The sequence below is a fragment of the Lampetra fluviatilis genome, chromosome 72, assembly GCF_964198595.1.
Source record: "Lampetra fluviatilis chromosome 72, kcLamFluv1.1, whole genome shotgun sequence".
NCBI classification, from domain to species: Eukaryota; Metazoa; Chordata; class Hyperoartia; order Petromyzontiformes; family Petromyzontidae; genus Lampetra; species Lampetra fluviatilis.
Genome location: NC_136346.1, coordinates 2,815,293 through 2,830,861, shown reverse-complemented (window position 1 = coordinate 2,830,861; position 15,569 = coordinate 2,815,293). Strand labels below are relative to the sequence as shown.

The window sequence follows — 15,569 nt, the reverse complement described above, 5'->3', positions numbered from 1 at the left end:
TCACCAATCACCACTCACCCTCACTGGGTTTTCCTCCCCACATTTAAAATCAACGTCAAGCGTTTCGAGTATTTGGCTGCTAAATTGTCCACATGATAAGCCACTTCGTTGAGCTATCATTTGATGATGGCCAGGTCGCTTCAGACAAAAGAGCTACATTGCTCAGTTGTCCTTACCTGGTAAAGTAAAAAAGTAGTTCATAGTTAAGCAGGGAAACAAAATATATATTGTACATGCAGTCAACGACTTACGAACACCCGACTGACGAATGGGGCTCGGAACCTATTCTAGATTGAAAACTCATTTTTTATTACTGCCCCTTGTGTTTAGTTTTGTTGTCCTTATAAAACCCAAATCAAAAATTATATCTCACGACGTTTCGATCGCAAGACAAGCGGGTAGTCCTCAGGCGGAAAAAAATAATCCAGCAGTGGAACTGCTGAACCATGTATCGATGGTTCTGGCTGTGTGATGGGCTGTGTGTCTCACTGGCACGACCACCGTTGCGGTGGTTCTCTTGCGTTAACTTGATAATCCCCATAATCTCTCTGCCTAATCTCTCCCAACAACATAGTGTTAATCTCCCATTAACACCGCTGTTGTGCGCATATGCGGGGACGATACTCTAATGGCGATGGAAGCTCATTTCATGCTAATCTCTCTCCCTAATATCTCTTTCCCTAATCTCCCCCATTAACACAACTGACGTGCTTGCGTGCGGGGATGGAATTCTTTTCCAGCTCAGACCCCGCCTGCTTGCCCTTCGCCACATATATAACCTCTTGTAACAGCTCTCTCGCTGTTTCTTCCTGGTTCATCAGCTCCACTGCTGGATAATTTTTTTCCGCCTGAGGACGGACCGCTTGTGTTGCGATCGATACGTCGTATATATATTTTCCTACTTACGTGACTTTACCGAAAGAACCAAAGAGTATGGATTCCTGCAGTCACGAAAGCTTTAAATGAAGATTTCCAATCTACTAGACACTACTATACACTACACTTTCTATGTACTTATACATTACTATACACTGCACTACTGTACACCAGAGGTGTGGACTCGAGTCATGTGACTTGGACTCGAGTCAGACTCGAGTCATGAATTTGATGACTTGCGACTCGACTTGGACTTGCATAACAATGACTTTGTCCCACCTATGAGATGTGGACTCGAGTTATGTGACTTGGACTCGAGTCAGACTCGAGTCATGAATTTGATGACTTGCGACTCGACTTGGACTTGCATAACAATGACTTTGTCCCACCTCTGCTGTACACTACACTATACACTACTCTACAATACATTATACACTACACTATTGACTACACCAGGCATTCGAAGATTGAGTCGTAGTGATTCCTTCCGTTGTTGAATCGAAGGCGCCGATTAGCGCTGTTGACTTCATTGCGACGCAGTCACGGGTGGTAATCGAACTAAAAATGAAGAATCGATTCACGTCTTCCGCCTCCACACTGGAATCGCTGGCAGGGAATCGTTGGCGAGGAGTCGTTTAATCGAACGCTTTATTTTTTGAATTTCTTGTTGCCGGGCCCGTCCGCCACTATGAAGTGAGTTTTACAAAGTGCAGAGATTCTCGCAACGACAGTAGTAGTGTCGTAGTAGTAATAATACGTTGTAATGGTGTCGCACAGACGATCCATCGCCGACGCCTCCGTGTGGTTTTGATCTCCAGACCCCCACGCGAGCCCTAAGGCCTAGCATCGCAGGCTGCGCGCTCTCTCGATCCGCTGCTGCTGCGTCTTCTCTCACTTCATCACCTCCTCTCTCCAACGCCCTCCCCTCTTCGCCTGCCCTCACCTCTTCACTCGCCTCCTCTGCTCTCTCAGCCTCACATTGTCACCTCTCTCCCTCACCTCCCTCATCCCTCTCACTCCCCCGTGTTTCCCCCCCTTTTCTCCCCCCCCCCCCCGTGTCTCCCCCCCCCCCCCCCGTGTCTCCTCCCCCCCCCCGTGTCTCCTCCCCCCCCGTGTCTCCCCCCCCCCCGTGTCTCCCCCCCCGTGTCTCCCCCCCCCCGTGTCTCCCCCCCCCGTGTCTCCCCCCCCCCCGTGTCTCCCCCCCCCCGTGTCTCCCCCCCCCCCCGTGTCTCCCCCCCCCCCCGTGTCTCCCCCCCCCCCGTGTCTCCCCCCCCCCCGTGTCTCCCCCCCCCGTCTCCCCGTGTCTCTACCCCCCCCGTCTCCCTCCCCGCCGTCTCCCCCCCTTTTCTCCCCCCCCCCCCCGTGTCTCCCCCCCCCCCTGTCTTCCCCCCCCCCCTGTCTTCCCCCCCCCCCTGTCTTCCCCCCCCCGTGTCTCCCCCCCCCCGTGTCTCCCCCCCCCATCTCCCCCCCCCCATCCCCCCCCCCCCCCGTCTCCCCCGTCTCCCCCCCCCCGTGTCTCCCCCCCCGTGTGTGTCCCCCCCCCATCCTCTCCCGTCTCCCCCTCCCCCGTCTCTCCGTGTCTCTACCCCCCCCGTCTCCCTCCCCGCCGTCTCCCCCCCTTGTCTCCCCCCCCCGTGTCTCCCCCCCCCCGTGTCTCCCCCCCCCCGTGTCTCCCCCCCCCGTGTCTCCCCCCCCCCGTGTCTTCCTCCACCTCTCCCCCCCCCGTATCTCTACCACCCCCTGTCTCTCTCTCCCCCATGACCCCCCCGTCCCCCCTCCCGTGCCCCCCCCCGTCTCCCACCCCCCCCCCGATATCTCTCCCCCGCCCCCCGATGTCTCTCCCCCCCCGATGTCTCCCCCCCCTGTGCCCCCCCCGTGCCCCCCCCCCGTGACCCCCCCCCCGTGACCCCCCCATAACCTCCCCCGTGCCCCCCCCCCCCAGCCCGTTGACCCAGGTGCGCCGCGTGAACGCGATGAACGCGCGCGAGTCGGCGCAGGGCGTGAGCGAGGCGGCGTCGTGGCACGCCGACTACCGCGGCAGCGCCTGGGTCTTCGTCGGAGGACTCCCCTACGAGCTCTCGGAGGGCGACATCATCTGCATCTTCTCGCAGTGAGAGACAGACAGACACAGACAGCACTGCAGGGCAGTGGTTCTTCAGCAGAGGTCCATCACGCACCCCCTTGGGGTGCGAGATTCCCTTTCTGGGGGTGTGCGAGACGTGGCCAGATTTTTTTCAAAGGTAAAATCATCGAAACGCAAATTAAACACGGGGCACGGTAAGTTACAGATTTCAATACTCTGGTTATTTCGGTAAAGTCACGTAGGTATAAAATAAAATAAATCACGACGTTTCGGGCGCAACACAAGCATCTGTCATCAGGTGGGAAATCATCATGCTTTCCTCATCATGCTTTCCCACATGATGACGGACGCTTGTGTTGCACCCGAGACGTCGTGATTTATTTTATTTCATACCTACGTGACTTTACCTGAAAGAACCAACGAGGATGGATTCCTGCAGTCAAGAAAGATTCAAATCAAGAAAGTTACAGATTTGTTTTTTATCAAACCCCCTATCTACTTATTAACATTGTTATTATTTTTATGATTAAGAACCAAAGGGGTGCAAGGCTGCAGTAAATGTTAAGAGCCACTGGTGTAGCGTGACGACATCTGCATCTTCTCACAGTGAGAATAGTCATACTGGAGGAATCCTGTGAGCTATAAAGCTCTTTAAAAAAATGTCCAGTAGATTAGCACGGTTGGCTACGTACGGTGCTAAAGAAGTTCAACATACATACTACTATACACTACATACGACACTGCTACACACTGCACTACTATACACTGCACCACTATACTACATTGAAAACTAATTTCCTTAGAACTGCTTTTTGTGTTTAGTTTGTTGTCCTACCCTTGCACTTCCCGTTAGCACGCTTAGCTACGTACAGTGCGAAAGAAGTTCAACATCCGTGCATACATAGTGTGATGATGATGTGATAATAATTGCAGGCATAATGACACTGATGATGACCATGCAGATGATGTTGCTGATGATTATGATTCTGGTGCTGCTAATGCCTTTGCTGTTTGTATTGGCGCCGTATTGGCTCGGGGTGCCGTGGTGGCTAGAAGATGTTAACTACCTCGCCTGGTATGCAGGAGGTCGTGGGTTCAATCCCGATCTTGACGCCTGTTGTATATTTGGAATCTGTGTGTGTCTCTCTCCCTGTGTTCACTTGGATTTTTTTCCGGGTCTTTCGGTGATTTCCCCTCACCATTTAGAATGAAGGTCACACGTTTAGAGCATGTGGCTGCTGCTATACATTTCCACATGATGATAAGCATCTGTGGTCATGTCATCTCTGAAAAAAGAGCTATACAGCTCAGTGGGCCCTTACCTGGTAAAATAAAATAAAATATTTAAAAATACTTTTTTTAAACACGATTTAATTAAATGTACTGTCGGAGCTGCCCTTCCCCCTGCCCCCTTCCCCCATCGTCCCTCCCCTCCTTCCACATCCCCCGCCCCTCGGCGTGGCTCCCCGTGGCTTGCCGTAACGTAAGGGACCGTGGTGATTTACAGCCAACGTGAGTTGAGCGTCAACAATTAGAGCCGTAAAAAAGATCGTTTAAAAATATATATTTTTAATTTTCAATGATACAATATAGTATTGTCATCAGTATGACATAGGTATTTGAAGTTATAAGTCGATAGCACATTGGTAAGTGGGTAAAAATTGAGTTACAAGATTTCGTTTTTGAGGATACAACAGACGGAGTGAGTTAAATAAAAGCGTGTGAAAGGAATTTCGTTTTCATAGTTTAATAATTTATACTTTTGATGCCGATGCTGTTTGTAATGACGCCGCTGATTCTGCTGCTGTGCGACTCAGGTACGGGGAGGTGGTGAACCTGAACCTGGTGAGGGACAAGGCCACGGGAAAGTCCAAGGGCTTCACCTTCATCTGCTATGAGGATCAGCGCAGCACCAATCTAGCAGTGGATAACTTCAACGGCATCAAGGTACGATGGTGGTGTGGTGTTAGTGGTGGTGATGACCGTTGCATTTTTGTGACGTGGGTCGATTGTTTCTGTGTGGGTTGTGTTCGTTTTGTTGTGCATTTGCGTGCTCATGCAATCACGCATTCACCCACTGGCTCATACACTCACACACCCATTGAATTATTAACTCAACCACCCACACAGTAATTCACTCGCCCACACTACTCGCACTACTCAGATACTCATACACTCCCACACACACCCTCACACTTAACCCACTCACTCACTCACCCACTCATACACTTAACTCACCCACCCATTCATATACTTGACTCACCACACTCACCTACTCGCACTCAATCACAGAGACAAAGATCACCCCGTATTGCCTTAACATACTCTTGGGGCAAGTGCTGTTAGCGAGTAGCACCTATGAAGGCCGGCACGGCACACGAGAGGGTGGGTTGGCCTGCACCACGCCCGGCCGCCTTTGTCTCCACAGTGGAGATGTTTACACACTGCACCAGGTACACATTTGAGGCCGAATCGACCTAGAGGCCCAGAACCGGTTCAGATTATCTTTGTCCTCGTTTCTATGTGTTTGTGTATCTGTGTGCGTGTGTTCTTCTGTGTATGTTTATAACTAGTGTGGTGTACTGTAGCCTGGAGTCTACTGTAGCGTGGGGTCTACTGTAGCGGGGGTGTACTGTAGCGTGTGTGTGTGTACTATAGTCGATGGTGCATTGTGGCTTGAATAGCATAGTGTGTAGTGCAATACACTGTGTACAGTGCAGCGCAGATAGTGTGCGTGTGGTAGAGGCTGTGTAATTGTTGCAGGCAACATGTGTATGCGGGCCGTGTTGGTGTGATTGGGGGATGTAGGTAGATAAGTGCATGCGAGGGGCTGGTAACCCCTCCACTTGGCACTTCTTTCTCACCAACCACCATGGTGAGAACACCGACATGAGCCCGTGCTAGACACCAAGGGGACAGGTGTTCATGGCGCCTCATGGCCAAACTCCATCTGGCAGATCCAGGAACAGGAAAACATTGAGATCGGCCACATGGAATGTTCGGACTCTCGTTGCGGAGGAGAGGCTGCCACTCCTCTGTCGGGAGATGGACCGGTACCGCCTGGACCTTTGTGGAATACAGGAGGTCCGGTAAACCGGTTCTGGCCCCAGTCATCATGAGGGGTGGACAGTTCTCTACTCAGGGCAGGAGACTGCCAAACAACAGGGAGTGGCATTTCTTCTGAACAAAGCAATTAATGGGGCGTGGGAGCATTGCGGTGAGGTGTGAGAAGCTGTAAGCCCCAGGCTACTACGGGCTCACCTTCCCATGAACCAGAGGCGAGGAGTGGTGGTCATGGTTACTTATGCCCCCACCGAAGATGAACATCAGTGAAGGGATGCAGGCAAAGCCGATGAGTTCTATGACCTGTCACAGGTGCTAGCTAAAATGGCCCCTCGGGATAGAGTCATCCTGTTGGGTGACTTTAATGCTCGAGTGGGTCATGATGCTGGCACCTGGTCTGGAGTGATTGGAAGGCATGGGCCAGATCGGCTCAATAACAACGGTAGGAGGCTGCTAGACTTTTGTGCAGCCCATGGGCTTGTATTTACGAACACGCAGCATCAACGAATCCACACAACCTGGATTCATGCCGGGTCCAAGCAAGAACACCTGCTGAACTATATAATTATGGACCAGCGGATGCGGGCCAATGTCCTTGACACCAGGAACGACCATGGAGCTGATCTGCCCACTGACCATTGGTGGGTGTCCTTATAGGACTCCATTCAAACCCACAGTGGCCTGGTATCATCTGGCTGAGGATAGTTGCAAGCAGGAGTTTCAACATCGCTTGCAGCTGGGGTTAGCATCATGCCCCCCCTCCTTTTGATGCTGAGGGGAAATGGGTGAGGTTCAGGACTGTGGTTCATGCAGCTGTAACGACTGCATTGAGTATGCAGTCCAGACCTCCCCAGAGACCCTGGCTGAAGGAGGAGGTGTTCCGGCTGGTTGAGAGAAAACGACAGACCCACTCCCATTGTCTAGGGGACAGGAGTGGGCCTGTAAATATTTGAGGGCTGCCGTGCCTCAAATATTGGCAGAAGTAGCCACCCCTTCTGAATGGTTGTCTGAGATGCCATCTGTGGAGGATGTGCTAGGGGCGATCTGACACCAGGAAAAGCACCGGGCAGAGACGATCTCCCAAGCAAAATGCTGAGGGAGGGTTGCATTTGTGCGCAAACTGCCCTACATGACATCATCACAACTGTCTGGACCACAGGACAGGTTCCGCAGGATTGGAAGGATGGGGGGGGGACTGCACAGATTGTAACAACTATGGGGGCATCTCTCTTCTCACTGTGCCGGGAAAGGTCCTGGCAAGGTTTATTCAATATCGCCTAGCCAGGCACGCTGAGGAGAGAGGCTTGCGGGGAGCTCCAATGTGGTTTCAGACCAGGGCGGTCCTGCATGGATGCCATGTTCTCTGTCCGTCTGCGACAGCAGAGGCATAGGGAATTCCAACAAGACCTACATTTTTGCTTTATTGGCCTGGTCAAGGCCTATGATACCATTAACAGGACAGGGCTGTGGGCAGTTTTTAATGCATTTGGAGTCCCTGACTGCCTGCTCAGAATCATTCAGGGCCTTCATGATGGTGAGCAGGCCTGGGTAAAGCTACGTGGCCAGAAGTCGGAGCCATTCCCTGTTCACCTAGGGGTGCGACAGGAATGTTCTCTATCTCCCACATTATTTAACACCATCTTTGACCAAGTAGTTCAAGAAGCTTTCCATGGTTGTACCGGAGGAATTTCCATCTGGTATAGATGCAATGGGAGGCTGATCGATGCCCATGTGTGGTCGAAGAATGGCTCCCTATTGGTCAACCATGCCATGTACGCTGATGATCTGGTAATTGCTGCTCAACCAGAGGAGGAGTTGGAGGCACTGCTGCTGAACCTGGAATGTGCTACTAAGAGGTGAGGTCTTACCATCAGCCCGACAAAATCTAAGCACCTGCCTGGGTATTTTGTACCATCGAACACTCCACCCCCTCAGCTACCCTTTGGTGATGGAGCAGTTGTGGAGAGAGTGGAGAGTTTTCCATACATGGGCAGTGTGATCATAAATGGTTCCGGTTTGACAGCAGAGGTCTCACTGAATCAGTCGAGATGCATGATCTTTTCATCGGCTGTAAAATGCTGTGTCCAAGCTACCTGGTCTGTCGCTCCACACACAGCTTCGGGTCTTCATGGCCAAGGTCATGCCCTTCATTCTCTACGCTTAGGAAACGTGGACCCTCCTATTGGGACATCTTCCCTGGTTAGAAACATTTAGGCTGGCCTGCCTACGATCTATCGTGGGCTTAACCAGGCGGGATTGTGTCAGGAGCTCACATCCTTGAAAGACCTGGACAAAGTCCCATCGGTGAGCTCCTTCGGCAGGCAAGGCTGCGTTGGCTGGGTCATGTAGCCCACATGCCCAGCCACCGCGTGCCTAAACAGCCTTTGTTTGGCCGGATAGAGAGAAGAAATGGAGTGATGTGGTCCAAGAGGATGTGGATCTGAGTGGATTTGCCGATGACCAGCGGTGTCACGATAGGCCTCTGGAGGAGGCTCTTGAAGGACGCTGCTGGGCAGTTGGAGGCAGTCACCCTCCAGCAACAATGGAGGGCAGAGGAGTGACGCTCGCAACAACGAGCGGAGCGCCGGGCAACTAAAACACAGCAAGTTGGCACAGTAGGGGGCACAGGTGGTGCATCGGCCAGTCATCTCAGTCAGTCAACCCATGGCACCTGGGTCTGCCCTGTGACCTGGTGCCTTAACGTGTACATAGCTTGGCACAGGCACTGGGGTGACGTCACCACCACTTAGTGGCGAATGGCGGTTGTTGTGTTTATTTATGTGTGTGTATGCTTGTGTGCGCGCATGTGTGAATGCGCGCGGCAGATCAAGGGCCGCACGCTGCGCGTGGACCACGTCTCTGAGTACCGCGTCCCCAAGGACCACACGGACACCGATCCGGTCACCCGGGCCCTGCGCGAGCACGGCTGTGGGCCCCTGGTTCCCACCCCCACCACCACTACCCCCAGCGAGACCCCCAGCAAGACCCCCAGCAGGACCCCTTGCCCCGCGGGATCGACCGGGTCGCGCAGTGACACTGACGAATCGCCCCGGAGGAAACGCAAGCACGGTGAGACATGGGGCGAGAGAGACACGGGGCGAGAGAGACACGGGGGAGAGAAACACGGTGGGAGAGAGACACATGGGCGAGAGACATGGGGTGAGGGGGAAGAGACACAGAGAGAGAGACACACAGGGGAGAGACGGGGTGGGGGGGAAGAGACACGGGGGAGAGAGAGACACGGGGGAGAGAGAGACACGGGGGAGAGAGAGAGACACGGGGGAGCGAGAGACATGGGGAAGAGAGAGACATGGGGTGGGGTAGAAAGCGAGACATGGGGGAGAGACACACGTGGAGAGACACGGGAGAGAGAGAGACACGGGAGAGAGACACGGGGGAGAGAAAGAGAGACATGGGAGAGAGAGACACACAAGGGAGAGAAAGAGAGACATGGGAGAGAGAGAGACGGGAGAGATAGAGACACGGAGAGAGAGACACGGAGAGAGAGACACGGGTGGAGAGAGTTACACGGGGGGAAAGAGAGACACGGGGGAGAGTGATGTGGGGAGAGAGCTGGACACAGAGAGAGAGAGGCAGAGCGATGTGGAAACATGGATGTGTGAACCCATCTGCGCATCATCGCTGGCCCATATGCTCGGTGATTGGAGAACTTTCTCCTTGGGCTGCGCCGGTAAAGCAATCACCGACAGCATGTGGGTTGAACCTGTGGCCCTGTAGGAGACGGATCCCACGAGAAGAAGCAGAAGCAGCAGAAGAAGAAGAGGAAGAAGGATAAGAAACTAAAGAAGAAAGACAAGAAGACACGGGCAGATGAGCAGGAGGAGGAGGAGCAAGAAGAGGAGGAGGTCCTTGAAATCAAACCTCCCTCTGTCCATGTGAAAATTGAGAAATCGGACCCCGGATACGAAAAAGCAGCCATGGGGAAACGCGGGGAGAGGCACGGGGAGGGCGACAGGGATGGACGTAGGGACGGGCAGGGACACGGGCGGAGCGAGGTGAGCAACGAGAGGGATAGGCAGGGCGCTGCGGAGAGGAGAGTGAAGATGGAGAAAGGGAGTGAGGGTGAGAAGGAGAGAGGTGGTGAAAGGGAGAGACAAAGAGATGGTGACAGACAGACGGGTGAAAGGGAGAGACAGAGGGACGATGCGAGGGAGAGACTGAGAGAGGGTGAGACGGAGAGAGGTGAGAGGGATAGGCAGAGAGACAGTGACAGACAGAGAGGTGAGAGGGAGAGACAGAGATATGGTGAGACGGAGAGGCAGAGGGGTGGTGAGAGACAGAGAGATGAGAGGAATAGACAGAGAGACGGTGAGTGGGAGAGACAGAGAGATGGGGAGAGACAGAGAGACGGGGAGAGACCGAGAGACGGTGAGAGACGGAGAGATGGGGAGAGGGAGAGACGGAGAGACGGTGAGAGACAGAGAGACAGTGAGAGACCGAGAGACGGTGAGAGACAGAGACAGATAGATGGTGAGAGACAGAGAGACAGTGAGAGACAGAGAGACGGTGAGAGGGACAGGGATCATGGTAGGGAGAGAGACACAGGGCGAGGCATGGAGAGAGACAATAAGAGGAGCAAGGAGAAAGAGAGACAGAGATGGTGAGAGGGATAAACCGGAATTACAGTCGAGAGAGAAATGGACAGAGGGCTACAAAGGGAGACACGGGGAGAGACATGGAGAGACAAGAGACAGTACGCTGACGCCGCGTCCTCACGGCTTGCCAACTGACGTGACATGCAGTGAACAAACAGAGGCATGCGAAGGGGACACTGCGTCTTCACATCAAATGCGCGGTGAATGATTGGAAACGCTTGTAGATGACACGGGAATGCTGCGTCCTCATCGCGCGATGACCGAGCAGAGACGTGTGTAGGTGATGGCGCATCCTCATGGCGTTACGAATCCTTTAGTTTTATTTAAGGACCATTGCCTTGTTTATTAAAAGTTTGTGCAAATACACTGATTTCTATGTGGTTTCCTACAGTGCTCTGGACATGTATGCAGTGATATTACCACGTTTGCCCTTCAAACACCCAAAACTTCAGGAGGCCAGCTACAAACGGCACTTTCAAATTTATAACAGGTGACACGTTCCTTCAATGGAACAAGAGCTTTGGTATGTTTGTTTAAATTATTTTGCACCGTACATAGCCAACCATGCTAATTCGGAGGTGCGTGGAAGGAAAACAAACTAAATACTAAAATCAATTCTAAATACATGAATTTTAAATCTAGATTTAAAAGTGCACATCTCCAGTGGCTTTCTAATATCGTAAGGAAGAGAATTCCAGACAGCCGCAGAAGAACATCTAAAAACGCGCGATGCAGTGATTGTCTTTGTTCGATGGCTAGCCAACGCTGCTGCAAGGATGGCCAGAGTTTGCATGATTATGGTTTATGTTCCTTGACGAGATGAACAAGGTACTGTGGTTCATTTGCGGCAAGCACTTTGTGTGTAACGACTGGTGGTAAAGGGATGAGGGGAGAGAATGCAAAAGCGAAGCAGCAGACCGAGATGTATTGTGACCTGTAGCATGGTGAGTTGGTATGTGGGTGGGTTGGCGCATGAGTGTGGGTGGTTGGTTGAGAGGGGAATGCGTGGGTGGTGGAGTGAGTGAGCGAATGGAATTTTGCACAAATGATGTCAGAGCATTTAATATATTTTACCACGTGGTATTCATTTGGAGGCCGTCTGCCCTCCCAACAATGGAGTGGAGCGCCGGGCAGCTAAAACGGTAACAAATTTGCACAGTGGGTAGCACAAGCGATTATTTCGGATGGAATGGGGTGGGTGGTAGCGGGTGGGGGGGAAGCAACATTTATGTCATCGTTGAATGTTAAGGTTCATTTTTCCCATTTGTGGAACAACGTGTTACGACACCGCCGCCGTGCATATCTCTACTTGTGCTGCGTCCAAGCCGCGGTTCAGTGTTGTCCACAGCCGTCATGAGAGAGAGAATCTCAGTCTCTTGCACGTTTGGGTCCTCCATGATGTTTTTGTTTGCCATGTTCATAACTGTCCACCATTCAGACCATCGAGTGCCAGTTGTCTTTATTTTCGACTGCCAGAGCAGAGCCGCGATATCTCCATGAAGGCATCCTGGATTTAATCCGAGGGTGTGGGGGGTGCATTTTATGTCTCGGAGGAGCAGCAGGCAGGAGTTTTCCACGGTCTCGTTGTTACTCCCGGATTGTCGCGGCATCACGTCGGGATTTTGGCCAGAGCAAATGTTTGCCAGCACAGGAAGCCACGGCAGTGGAGTTGGACTTCAGGCTGCCGCTGATAATGCGAAGTGCAGTGTTGATTTTGACGTCGACGACGTTTGTGTGATGGCTGGCAATCCACACTGGACCAAGTCCCCTGCGTTGATATTTTGAACTTGCGGGCGTCGCTTTCCCACATTCCTGCCCGCGAGTTTCTGGTTAATGATCACTTGTGGTTTTGGTTTTCAAGGTGGTGCCCATAGTTGAGCGTCTGTTCTCGGGTGACTCCGTAGGTACTCGGTGGTAATCGTGTTTAGCGTTGTTCCACAGAAGTTGATATTTAATGTTTTCGTGGCTTGCCTGTTCAGGTGGAAGATGCAGATGGCGCTCTTGGAAGTGTTTGGCTTTTGGCGCCAATTTGTGAAATATGCTTCTTATAAGGTCTTGAGATATTTTTAGAGAACTTTTACAGTGTCTTCTATTGTCCGGGCTTGGGTTGGCAGCGCGATGTTGTCTGCGTACGTGAACTTACGGGAGGGTGTTGCCGGAATGTCGCTGGTGTAGAGATTGAACAGCACTGGGGCAAGGGCAGAACAGATCCCTGCTAGAGTTCATTGTTCAATCTCCGTAGGCTGCCGGCAGCCTCACCGACGTGGACGGTGAACCATCGGTTGCTCAGCATTTTGTTGATTAGTCTGAAAGCCGGGCGGCAAGGCACGGCTGTCGCAAGCTTCAGCAGGGGGTACACCCGCCACACGATATCGTGTACCGAGGAGAGGTCGATGAATGCTGCTCCTGTTTTGAACTAGAACTTGGTCGCAGCAGTTTTGGCTGTTTCGGAACCCGGCTTGTTCCTTGGGGACCTATGTTGTCAAGCGTAGAATTTGGCCTTTGGAGCAGGAGCCACACCATTAGCTTGCAGCAGATGCTGAAGAAGGAGATAGGGCGGTAGTTTTTGGCCTCTGACTCATCTTTGCCGGGTTTAAAAATGTCTATGGTCTTAGCCACTATATACTCCTTTAGTACCACACCTGACGAGTGGATATTAGTGAGGTAAGTGGCTAGCCATTATTTTGCTCGTGGTACCAAGTTCTGGATGAATTCTGGTTAGATACCATCGAGGCGTGAGGCTTTTCCGGTTTTCATCTGGGCAATCCCAGCATCAACTTCCTCCATTGAGAACGGACTGGAGAAAGCGGAGGTTTGTTGCCAGTGGTCAAGAGTAGCGAAATAGTCCTTTGTGTAACCTGCCGTCTTGATCAGCGCTCGTGACTTGCTGATTAGCTGTTCGGCAATGTGTCAGGGCTAACTTGTGGCATTTGTAGGTTGGCGTGGCTGCTGCTCCCAGCATCCTGAGGAGGCTCCAGGCTTTGCGGCATGATTTCGTAAAGTTGGGCACCTCTAATGTTTCACACCACCTTTAACTTCTTGCAAAGTTCGGTGACTAAAGCAAGGCTTTTTCAGTTTAACACGTAGGCTTTGTCGACCAATATCCATATTATTTTTGGTAAAATCGCGTAAATATAAATGTATCATTAAACCCGCCACCACCCTACACCCTATACACTTAGAATACTTATATTATTCATTAATGTATATACATCATGTTGGTGAACTGAATAACCCAATAATTGGTACGGCATATTCTCAGAGTAACATGATCTATTTTAACTTATATGACTACATTAATCCCTCTCTGGTCAGTCATCTGAGGTGCTCACTGTGATGACATCACCTTTGCTCTATGACCGACACAGAAGTTCTCCACGATTCTGGCTATCGCCTGATGAAGCTGGTTGTAATCACCAGCGAAACGTCACAAACGTCACAGTACTCGCTGTAAATGTTGTGGGTTTACTCTGCAACACAACAACCGGTTATTGCTAAACTAGTAACTAATTGGCGCGTTTTGTTTACATGACAAATCCCTTACTCATTGGCTGTGTCGGGTGGAGGTGGGTTAACACATTTTTACGCAATCTAACCACCAAAAAAGCCTTTATTGAGGCAAATGCAAGAGTTTTTTTGCTTACCTGAGATCATCAGGATGTGAAGATTTTTCGTAAACCTCAAAGCAGTGTTGGCCCTGGCGAGGCCAGCGAAGCAGTGGTAGTTGTTTGCACGTGGAGGGATCACTCCAACAGATTCCTCCACGGCCGTGGTGTTCTCAGGTTCCCCCCGCGGATTTGGTGCCGAGCAGATTGGTGAGATCCAAACCTCGGTATGGAGCAATTCAGGCGGCCTTTGATGGCCGATTGGAAAGTCCTACGGGGACGGTTCTCATTGACGCCTTGGAGTTATTATTGCGAGCCTGCGCAATTTAGATTAGAAGTTTTCGTGACTGCAGGGATCCATACTCTTTGGTTCTTTCGGTAAAGTCACGTAGGTATAGATCAGGCATTTAACATTTTGAAAACGTCTATCATCGTGGTGGTTAAGGGGACCCCAACTCGTAGCTTTGGCCTCCAAGGGGGGGGGGGGGGGTGCAAGGCCCCCCTGCCCCCCACCATACTTATTACTCGACTCGCAAATACGTCTCTGAATGGAACAAACCGCAATTTCCACCACGATGAAACAATCCACCAACAATTAGAAAGCTGCATATCGGTTTGCGTTACATGACAGCTTTCTGATTGAGATGGTCTGGCCTTACCCCCCACCACAAACAGAAAACCACAGTGTGAACGTGAGCCATGTCCAAGACGCCTTTCTCTTTACGCCTTCGTTTTGTTGGTGTTCAACCGAAAAAACTTGGCATTTGTGAGCATGAGATTCGCGGGAGTTCACTGGATCCCTCGCGATCCCATCCACTGATGAAGTGAACCCTCGTTGGAGTCGTCACCAAAACTTTAGAAACCGGTAGTAGCTCCTGCCAGAGTTGTTGCTAGGGTTTACCTCATTCAGAATCAATCAGAAACTTGTTTTATCCTGGAGAAATCCGATGAGGGACGGTCCATAAATTACGTCACACACCTATGGGGGGGGAGGGTCAGACATTTGTGACGATGTATGACGAGGGGGGGAGGGGGGTTTGAGAAATTTGACATCACATCAAAATGCGCAACTTTAAATAAATATAAACTATATTTGTTATAACAACACGTTTAGATTAATTTTCATTATTAACTATTTTATTAATTAAATTTACTAAGGTCACCTTTTATTTATTCCATGAAGGAGAATTTTGCTTCTCCATGAGAGAATGGAGAAGCATACATTTCGTAAATGTTTTGAATGATTATTATTAAACATTTTGATTTTAATTATTCTACCAGGGCTTTTAATTCTGTGGAATGAATATGTGATTATTATAATTGTAC

At 51.2% G+C, this 15,569-nt stretch overlaps 1 protein-coding gene across 1 annotated transcript; it reads left to right on the top strand.

Annotated features, from left to right (window-relative positions):
- The first annotated feature begins 1,480 nt into the window (after positions 1-1,480).
- On the top strand, positions 1,481-11,002 carry RBMX2 (RNA binding motif protein X-linked 2). The gene is made up of 5 exons (XM_078883599.1): positions 1,481-1,569; positions 2,819-2,986; positions 4,777-4,906; positions 8,848-9,091; positions 9,761-11,002. The coding sequence occupies exons 1-5, from the start codon at positions 1,565-1,567 to the stop codon at positions 10,645-10,647; spliced, it is 1,434 nt and encodes a 477-aa protein (XP_078739725.1). The 5' UTR covers positions 1,481-1,564; the 3' UTR covers positions 10,648-11,002.
- The last annotated feature ends 4,567 nt before the right edge of the window (positions 11,003-15,569 follow it).

Excerpts from the sequence above, each read along its gene's own strand:
- RBMX2 (XM_078883599.1), top strand. Across the intron at positions 2,987-4,776 it reads ATCATCTGCATCTTCTCGCA|GTACGGGGAGGTGGTGAACC; the intron begins GTGAGAGACAGA and ends TGTGCGACTCAG. Across the intron at positions 4,907-8,847 it reads ATAACTTCAACGGCATCAAG|ATCAAGGGCCGCACGCTGCG; the intron begins GTACGATGGTGG and ends TGCGCGCGGCAG.